General features: G+C 36.2%; 1 protein-coding gene across 1 annotated transcript; it reads left to right on the forward strand.

Annotated features, from left to right (window-relative positions):
- Positions 1-732: 732 nt before the first annotated feature.
- LOC119822167 (hypoxia-inducible lipid droplet-associated protein-like) lies at positions 733-1,117 on the forward strand. Its single transcript, XM_038341141.1, has one exon. The coding sequence runs from the start codon at positions 923-925 to the stop codon at positions 1,115-1,117; it is 195 nt and encodes a 64-aa protein (XP_038197069.1). The 5' UTR covers positions 733-922.
- The last annotated feature ends 9,562 nt before the right edge of the window (positions 1,118-10,679 follow it).

Below are 10,679 nucleotides of genomic sequence, written 5' to 3' on the forward strand. Positions count from 1 at the left end.
TTTATCAAAGAGACTTTCTCATTTTGTTGCCTCTGTATCTGGGTCATGACTGTAGACTGAACCTTTCTTCTTCACAGAATTCTCCTGTTCTCATTGCCCCATTTATACTTTCTGTTTAGCTAGTGTCTAATCAGTGTTTCATTAAAGTAATACAACTGACAAATCTTTACAGGATTCAGGACCATTGTCCCACATTTTACTTAGTTGACTCCATGGGGAAGTATTCTTCTGGTGTCTTTGACCCTTTTGGCTCTTACAAGACTTCCTCCATCAAATTCTTCCATGAAGTTCCCAAAGTTCAGAGAGTGCTGTGGGATAATGTTCTTATACACTATAAAGATTTGTCACTCATATTGGTTGAATAAAATGCTGATTGGCCGGTATTCAGGTTGGAAGTATAGGTAGGGTAGCCAGACTAGGAGAATTCTAGGAAGAAAGACTAGGTCTGCAGTCACAAGCGAGATACAGAGGAAGTAAGATGAGAATGCAACATTGAGGAAAGGTATGAAACCGCATGGCTAAACATAGACATGGGTTAAGTTATAAGAGGTATTTAATAGTAAGCCTGAGCAACAGGGCAAACAGTTTATAACTAATATAAATCTCTGTGTGTTTTGTTGGAACTAAACAGCTGCAGGACCGAGCAGGACAGAAATTTCTGTCTAGGAGAGAGTATAGACCCAGTGAAGATTGCCAAATTGGGATTGGTGGGCGGGGCTTCAAGGTGTCGTTTCCTCTGCTACTTATTCGTAGCCCTAGCAGTGACTGCGTGGAGCTTCCACGCTGCAACTCCAAGGACCTTCCTCCTTGAGCCTGCACGACCTGCTGTGACAGCGAGCAGCCTTCTCCTGACTCTTCCTCCTGAGGATTTAGAAGCAGAAGGCAGTTCTACTCCCCTACAAAGGAGCTGGGCATTGCAGCCATGAAGTACATGTTGAACCTCTATCTGCTGGGGGTCGTATTGACCCTGCTATCTATCTTTGTTAGACTGATGGAGTCAGTCGGGAGCTTACTGGAGAGCCCAGTGCCTGGGAGCCCCTGGATCGCCAGAGGTCAGCTAGCCAACACAGAGCCTCCCAAAGGCCTTCCATACCATCCATCTGGAGGAGTACAGTAAAACCAAGCTTCAGCCAGACTGTGGCACACTAACTTCAGCATGTCCAACCAAAGTGTTCCATTTCCTAAGCGGCAGCGTCGGTGTCTCCAAAGAACTGTCACGGGGCCTGGAAAGGGGCCTATTTAATGTAGAAGTGTGTGGGGGTTGTCCGGCCGGCTGTGGGATGGAATCTCACTCTCCCGAATTCGTTTGCCGAATGCTTTGCTGTCCTCTGCAGTGTGACTCTCAGATGAAGGTGTACCAGCTTCAGCTGTTGGGAGAGTCAGGTTTTTTTAGTCCTCTGTCCCGAAGGACTCTTGGACCTAAGTATCTTCTGGTTGGTTTGATACTAAGTCTCATCCATGAGAGCTGTTTGGACAGCAGTTAAGGGATTATGGACTGGCTATAAAGGGAGAAAGGTTGGAATATCCAGCGTCCAGGTCTCAGTTGTACACTAAGTTCTTCCTCCAATGTAGTCCGCATGCATTTGTAAATGATGTCTAAAGAGGGCTGTGGAATGATCAGACCCGCTCAGGGTGTGGGAGATTCGGCCACTGTGTGGCTTAAATGAATTTTTCTAATGCAATAAATGTGACTATGTGTTTCCACTAAAAAAAAAAAAAAAAAAAAAAAAAAAAAAAAAAAAAAAAAAAAAAGATTGCCAAATTGGACTGTCTCGGCCTAAAGTTTAGCTGTGAGTCCTTGCATCTGCTCCTGTCAGCTGCCTGAGTAAGCCTCTCTGATTTTGATTGGGCTAGAAACCAATATTTGTAATTTAAACTCTTAAGGAATTGAAAGATCATGTCTTAAAATGTGCTACATACTATTCTATAGTTCAGTCAAGCGCTAAGGAAATCTTAAGGCTATTTTGCTTACAAATAAAAAATATTGTGGCATGATTAAAAATTACCTGACATGTTGGGGTAATTACCTCACCTGCATTTAATTTTCAATTATAACAAATTGTACAGAATATAAGCTTCAAAACTAGTATTTACTTATTTATTTTTTGATTTTCAAACACCTATAAAATTAGTAGAGAGATATTTGGCTTTCAATAAACTTCTGTTGAATAAAGAAACTAGTAATACTTGTTAACTGTGGTAAACAATAAATTTAGTTATTCTCCTAAACATGACACGACCGCTAGTCATATTTTTGTTACTACATAATTGCCATAGTTTTATAGTAAGTTGTCAAGTAAGGTAAAATAATTTAGAAAAAGAGTAATGGCAAGAAAGAAGAGAGAGGAGTACAAGTTTAGAGAAAATATATGTAATTATTTGTGGATAATATATACCATCTAAGCATATTTTACAACACTATAGTTTATTTTACCTTTTACATTTTGCTTACAAAATTAGTGAATGCTTATTATATTTATTTTCTCTGGGTGCACATGTAGGCCTTTGTTTTGTCTCTGTCAGATAAAGGACATTTGTGGGCAAATGTTCTCTTCTATCATGTGGGATCCAGGCCCATGATCAGGGTTATATCATTAATACAACTCGAATTATACCCCTTAGCAAATATTACCTTAGATAATATCTATAAAATCCCCAGAAAGTAATTGTTTTAATACTTGCACATTAAAACTGGAGAATAGAAAAGTCAGCTCTGAAGTTTCACACAGGAATCATTAGGTTTTCAATTGTACTCAAATTTGTTACAGTATGTTTTCTGAGTTCCTTTCCTTTCCAATATTGTAGCTGGACCCATGACTGCATCTTTATCTTACTCAAAGATCCCTATTGTCCTCAAATATACATGACAAACACTTCCCTGAGTCTGGTAGCTCACTTAAGTAAGTGTTGCCACTAATATGGCTTATGTTCCAGCCACCTTGCCTTGTATATATGCTGTTAGTCTTTCAAGGAGTTTGTCCGCCTAATCCTAATCTCTTTATTCATCTTCTGCCCTCTTCCTTCCATAGTGGCTACCCTTTCCCTACACTGTCTTTCACTCATCTAATCACAATATATAAATATATATTTGTTCTTGTGTTTTAATTATTATCTTCTACTTATGTAAATTTAAAACTCCAAAATCAGCTATTACACTAACAATATCTGTCATGTGTTAAGCATTATAGATTTTCTGAAAATATTTATGAGTAAGTGAAACATCGCTGATTAAAAGAAAAATCAAAACCATTTAGAACAATGTACATAATATGTCCAAATTATGCAAGGTCTGCAACTGCAACTGCAACTCTTTATTTTCTGTTTTGCCACAACTGACAAAAAGGGTTGAGGACAGAGGATAGCAATGGCCTCTCAAATCCTCTTGCCTTTGTATTTCATAGATTTCTATATTGACTTCTCTTTATTGCAATATTATAGTTATCTTTACTTGTTTACTCTTATCTCGCATAGTTTTTTGTTGATATATCCCCTGTATAATTAATGTTTAATAAATAACTGTTGTTAAAATTTTTACATCCTATTGGAGAAGAGAAAAAGTGAGTATATTGGTAGGTGATTCTTAAGTCCATACTTATGACAGTGTCAACGAGAACAAGGGTTTTTTTCCTATCAACATGCTAAAACAAAGTTAGTGACATTTATAGCCATTTTGATTATTATTCATCATAAGACCTTTAGAAAATAATTATTAAACATATTATTGTCTAAAAACAATGAAATCCAAAGACAGTTGATCCCAAAGAGAACAATACCAACTGTATATCAATATATGCTTATTCATACACAGCTTGGAAGTAATGATTAAAGAGCAGTGGTTCTCAGCTGGTGGGTTGTGACCCCTCTGGGGGGGGTCACATGTCAGATATTTACATTATGATTTATAACAGAAGCAAAATTACAGTTATGAAAAAGCAATGAAATAATCTTATAGTTGGGGGTCACCATAACATGAGGAACTCTGTGTTAAAGTGTCACATTAGGAAGGTTGACAACCATTGATCAAGAGATTGTAAAACAAGTAGTATACTTAAAATGTGTGCTGCAAGTGATTTTCCTTTGAGAATGAAGTGATTCTCAGCACTAAGAATAATTTTAAATCAGTGCACTTTCCCAAGAAGTAGAAAAATTTAACTGTGAATTTCATGCTTATTATATTAACATAATATAAATTCTATCAACTATTTTGAGTCAAAATGTCATATATATTGGATCTATTCCACACAGTAGACACACAATACATGAATTTGTGTTTTCAGGGTGATTTCCAACAACGAAGGTTTTTAGCATAAAAAAGGTAATATGCTTCTATAGTTTGTAGTTTAAGTGGTGATATGTAATTAATTTTCAGTGCCCACGAAGGAAATCCAAACCCTCAAATAGTGCCCATAATTTTTTCTCCAAAGGCAGGCAGTTGGGCCAGAGTTGTTTCTAGCTGAAGAAACAAAAATAGACAAAAAGAATCTAGAGGCAAGGTTTCCTGACTTGAGTTCACTTGACTCTGAGTCAACAAGATGAGTTGACTTGGCAGCTGACATCAGTGATTTACTATCTCACGGACATCACTGTAGTTACAGTTATTTATCCCACAGATCACTGGGGAGGGTAAAATGGAGTCTTTGACATCTGCATGACAGTGATAAGCACAGTTCAATTTCTGAATTTATGACAGGAATGGAAAACAACCATTTAAACTTAAAGTTATAGAAATTTACCTTGCCTCTCTATAAATGTGATGTAGTCAGTCATCTAACCCACTTTGTTCTGAGAACTTTCCTGAGTTAAAATGAACAGACTGACATTATTCACATATTTTTACTTTACATATTTTGCAATCTAATGATTAAATAGCACCTAAATATACCACAAAATCAGACTGAGAGTGTATGTGTTATCTAGATAAAATCAAAATGAATTAAAGAAGAAGTTGAACTACTTTTCTAGCAAGATTAAATGATAAGAATTTACATATAAATGGGAGCAGAATATATCAATGGTGTTCTGCCCTTCTTATTACATATTTCATCATTGATATTTACCACATTTTGCAAATTTATTGCATGTTTCATTTAAGTTTAAATGTTTTAAGAATAGCTCATCAGGCCTTTGAAAAACATCTCAGCAGTTAAGACTTGCAGTTCTTATTGACCAGAATAGAGACAAAGTTTGGTTCCCAGCACTCACAATGGATTTTTCACAGTACCCTATAAGTTCAGCTTCCAGGAATACTATATCCTTGTTTGGTCTCTGAGGGAAGATGACTCACATGTATATGTTCTCATAAAAACACTCCTATATTTATATACTTAATTAAACATAATACTTCTTAAAAAGGAAGCCCATGGAAAGATGGTTCAGATATGTAAACCATTGATTACCTTTCCCAAGGACCTAGGTTTGGTCCCAGTATCCAAATGGCAGATCTTAACTACTTGTAACTCTAGTCATCGAACCCACTTTGTTCTGAGAACTTTTTCTTGGCAGTGTAATGCACTCTAATGGCTTCTGTGGGACAAGGCACAGATGTGGTATATAGATATACATCCAGGCAGGACACAAAAACTATAAGTTAAAAAATACTTTTTCTCCTTCCAATCTGTCCCCCACACTCCCCTCCTGCTAACTTCATCCACTCCTCCATTTCTATTCAGAAAAGAATAGGCTTCCAAGAGCTATTGCCAGAACATGGCTATCGAGTTCAATAAGACTTAATATGGAAAAATGGAAACTCGGGATAGTTAAACTAATCCTGTATAATGAAAGAACTTCGGGAGGTTTCACCACCTTTGATTTTAAGCTCTACTATATGGCCATAGTAATTTAAAAAAAAAACTGCATATTATTGGCATAAAAATAGAAAGATGGATCAATGGAACCAAATGAAAGACCCAGACAGAAATCCCCATACCTATCAACACCTGATTTTTGATGAAGAAGCCAAAATTGTACAATGGAAAAACGAAAGCATCATCAACAAATGGAGCTGGTATAACTGGATGTTGGCATGTAAAAGAATGCAAATAGATCTATGTCTATCACCCTGCACAAAATTGAAGTCCAACTGGATAAAAGACCTCAACACCAGAAACAGTGAACTTGATAGATGAAAAAATGGGAAATGGCCTTGAACACACTGGCACAGAATACAACATTAGTAACAGGACATCAATAACACAGACACTAAGATAAACAAATAATAAATGGGACCTCATGAAACTGAAAAGCTTATGTAAGGCAAGTAATACTTTCAGTGGGTCAAAATGGAAGCCTATGTAATAGGAAAAGATCTTCAGCAACTCCATATCTGATAGAGGGCAGATTTCCAAAATATATACAAAAAAACTAAACATGAAATAACAATTTAATTAAAAATGTGATACAGATCTAAATAGATAATTCTCAACATAAGAATCTCAAATGGCCAAAAAGTAATTAAAGAAAAGTTCAGCATTCTTAAACATCAAGGAAATTCAAATAAAAACACCTATGATGTTCCTTCTTACACCTGTCAGAATGTTCAAGAGCAAGTAAAAGCTCATGTTGGAGTGGATGTGAAACAAGGTGCCTCTCCTAAGAGAGAAGCCAGATGTGATGAAGCTCCAGCCCAAGATGGATGTACGCTAGAAACTTCCTGGTAAGACACCGCTCACGGTGTTACATACATTATTAGATATGGGTTAGTCAAGATGTGAGTAAGAGGCTGAAAATAATGGGCCAGGCAGTCTTTAAAAGAATACAATTTGTGTGTTGTTATTTCGCGTGTTAAGCTAGCCATGCTGGAGCCAGGCAGGATGAAAAGCAGGCCTGCCCGCAGCACCTCACTACACAAGGTCAACACTTCTGGATTGCTGGTAAGGAGTACATACACAGAGATCTTGGAAGTCAAGATGGGAATGGTCTACCTCAAGACCCAGTTATCACTCTTGGGCATATATTCAAAGGATGCTCAATCATATACCACAGGAAAAAAACTTGCTCAATCATATTCATAACAGCTTTATTTGTAATAGACAAAACCTGGGGAAAAACTAGATATCCCTCAACAGAAATTAGATAAAAAAACGAGGTACATTAAGACAATAGAGTATTACTCAGCTATTAAAAACAATGTCATCATGAAATTCACAGGCAAATGGATAGCACCAGAAGAAATAATCCTGAGTGAGGTAATCCAAACACAGAAAGACAAACATTGTCTATACTCACTTGTAAGTAGATATTGGCTGAGAAGTAAAGGATAGACATGCTACAATCCATAGTTTCAGAAAGGCTATACCTAGGAGGGTTCAAAGAGGAAACATTTAGATCTACCTGGAAAGAAGAAATTGAAAAAATTTTGGTGGTGGGCTGGAGGCAGATATGGATGGAAGTTTGAAAGATCAGGTAGGGCATTGTGTGGAAAGGTTACTGAAAGAGACAACTGGAGAGGGCATATTTTAGGGTCAAATAAAAACCTTGTGCAAGCCGGGCGGTGGTGGCGCACGCCTTTAATCCCAGCACTCGGGAGGCAGAGGCAGGCGGATCTCTGTGAGTTCGAGACCAGCCTGGTCTACAAGAGCTAGTTCCAGGACAGGCTCCAAAGCCACAGAGAAACCCTGTCTCGAAAAACCAAAAAAAAAAAAAAAAAAAAAAAAAAAAAAAAAAAACCTTGTGCAAGGGAACCTCAGGAATCTAAGGATGGCCTTATCTATGTCTCCTAGCAAATAGCAATAGGTGATATATTGCCTGAGCTGTCCATTTCCGGTAACCAGGTAAGACTTCTAGTCGAGGAATTGGGACAGCAACCCATTCCTGTTAACATGTGACCTACAGTCTGTACTTCCTAAGGGATGTGATGGTGTAAAGATAGCACAAAGTTTGTGGGAATAGCCATCCAATGACTGGTCTAACCTGAGACCCATGCCAAGAGAATGAGCCCACCATGATACTGCCTGGAGAGCCAGGATGTAGACAGTCTATAACATTCTTTGAAATAGAAAGATAAATAGTTAGATGATAGATAGATAGATAGATGATAGATAGATAGATAGATAGATAGATGATAGATAGATTGATAGATAGATAGATAGATGATAGATATAGATAGATAGATGATAGATAGATAGATAGATAGATAGATAGATAGATAGATGATAGATAGATAGATATAGATAGATAGATAGATAGATGATAGATAGATAGATGATATAGATAGATGATAGATAGATAGATAGATAGATAGATAGATAGATAGATAGATAGATAGATGATGGATAGATAGATAGATGATAGATAGATAGATAGATAGATAGATAGATAGATGATAGATAGATGATAGATAGATAGATAGATAGATAGATAGATAGATAGATAAATAGATGATAGATAGATGATAGAAAAAAGGTAAAGATTGAACAATGAATGCTAGTAAGATACTTTCTTAACAGAATCACAAAGGATTCACAAATAAGTAGCCCTTGATTTTAAAAAAAGTAAAATTAAAAACTACTCCTTCAGTATTATTCTCAAATTAAATCATTTTATGTGACTAATAAAAGGCATATAAGTTACCTTAGCTTTTTCATTATGTGAATTTTTAGGTGTAAAAATTCTCTAGAATCCTAGGCTATTATAACATTTGCATCATTAAGAATTTCAAATGGAGTCATCAGAGCTATAGTCAAATAGACCTAAGCTTTCATATTATAAGGAATTCTCATTTAAAATATGTAAATTCTTCCATAAGAAATGAACTGAGAAATCTGATTACCATCCTTATCAGAGATGTAGAAGAAAAGCTGAAGGTGTGCTTGTTTTGTGTACTTGGGTGTTCTAATACCACCATTTTTGATCCCTCTCTTTATCTTCACATATGATCTTCATCTTGGTGTATGATCTTTGTAACTAAATCTGTGGTGTAGTCAGTAAGGTAACTGAGAACTTCAGAATCCAGACAATTTAAGTAAAGAAAGCTTGTGTTTCCATGAATGCTGATTCTGGGAAATAAATACCTTGGATGGCTAATTGCTACTTAATGAGGTTAATTTTATGAACGCTATACAAACTCAGCATATTGGTATTTGGGGAATATACTAAAATCAGTCACAACTTGTTGATATTCTCTAGGTAGTTTGCATGTTAGGCTACAGAATAAATGACTCCATTCAACAGAAATGCTATCTTTCTTGATAGAAATTAAAATATTAAGGGTGTAACAACAGATGATAATATAAGGGAATTATTATTCACAGTAAAGTAAATAGCATTTACTCTCTGGAAAACTGCATAAACAAAAGAATTCCAAGGTTAAAGCAGGAAACATAAGCTGTTATAGCAACTCAGATATCTGGTCAGTAAATTATAAACCATGGTTTATGGATACCCAACAGTCAGGTAGAGACTTCTGTATACATTATACACCTGTACTAATCATCATCACGTTACTTGATGTTCAGTATCTTTTTGGTGTACAGCCTTCCTTTACTGACTTCCTGAAGTTATAAATAGGGATAGCACAAACTGCCGATCCATATAATCTGGAAAAGCAATAACTGAAGACAGTAAATCAGAGATTGGAGATCGGTGATTTAGAAAGCTACAAATGAGAATAAACAGGGAGAGCATCCTGAAAACATGTCTGGGTAATCACAATGAAATTATGCTATGATATTATCTCCAAAAGAGGAAGGCCCAAGCATTTGTAACAGATGATAAATGAAGAGAGTTACTGTGATGAGCTCATACACACCAGTGCTTATATGTAGCTGGAGTATCGTTTCAAAGTATATGGTCAAACAATAGGTTTGTTAAATTTATTGAGTTAACTTTTCAATTAAACAGTATTTGACCTAGATTCTTCCAATATACTTAGGAAATCTTGTATTTTTCTCATACCTATGTAGATCCATATATGTCTCTCTTAGGGTCCTCTTTGTTTTCTTGGGTTTGGATTGTAGGCTAGTTTTTCTTTATGTCTAAAAGCCACTTATGAGTGATTACATACTATATTTGTCTTTCTGGGTCTGAATAACCTTCCTCAATATGGTTTGTTCTAGATCCATCCATTTGCCTGCAATTTACAAGATGTCAGTAATTTTTTAACTACTGTGTAGTACCCCATTGTGTAATGGTATCACATTTTCTTTATCCATTTTTTTGGTTGAGGGGCATTTAGGCTGTTTCCAGGTTAGGCTATAATGAATAATGCTATCATGAGCATAGTTTGGCACATGTCCTTGTGGTTTTATTGAGTATCCTTAGCATATATACCCAAAAGTGGTATTGCTGGCTCTTGAGGTAGATTGTTCCCTAATTTTCATAGAAATTGTTATACTGATTTCCAAAATGTACAAGTTTGTACTCCCACCAGCAATGGAAGAGTGTTCCCCTTACCCAACATCATATCCAGTATAAGCTGTCATAAGTGTTTTTGATCTTGGCATTCTGACAGGTGTAAGATGGTATCTCAGCAGCCTTTTGGTTTGCATTTCTCTGATGGCTAAGGATGCTGAGCATTTTCTTGAGTGTCTTTAAGTCATTTGAGAATTGTCTATTGAGAGCTCTCTGTTTAAGTTTGTAGCCCATTATTTTAACTGAAGTTTTTTTTGCTTTTTCTCTTGTCAAGTTTCTTGGGTTTCTTGTATTTGGAGATCAGTTTTCTGTCCGATGTGGGGTTGGTGAAG

The sequence above is a fragment of the Arvicola amphibius genome, chromosome 9, assembly GCF_903992535.2.
Source record: "Arvicola amphibius chromosome 9, mArvAmp1.2, whole genome shotgun sequence".
NCBI classification, from domain to species: Eukaryota; Metazoa; Chordata; class Mammalia; order Rodentia; family Cricetidae; genus Arvicola; species Arvicola amphibius.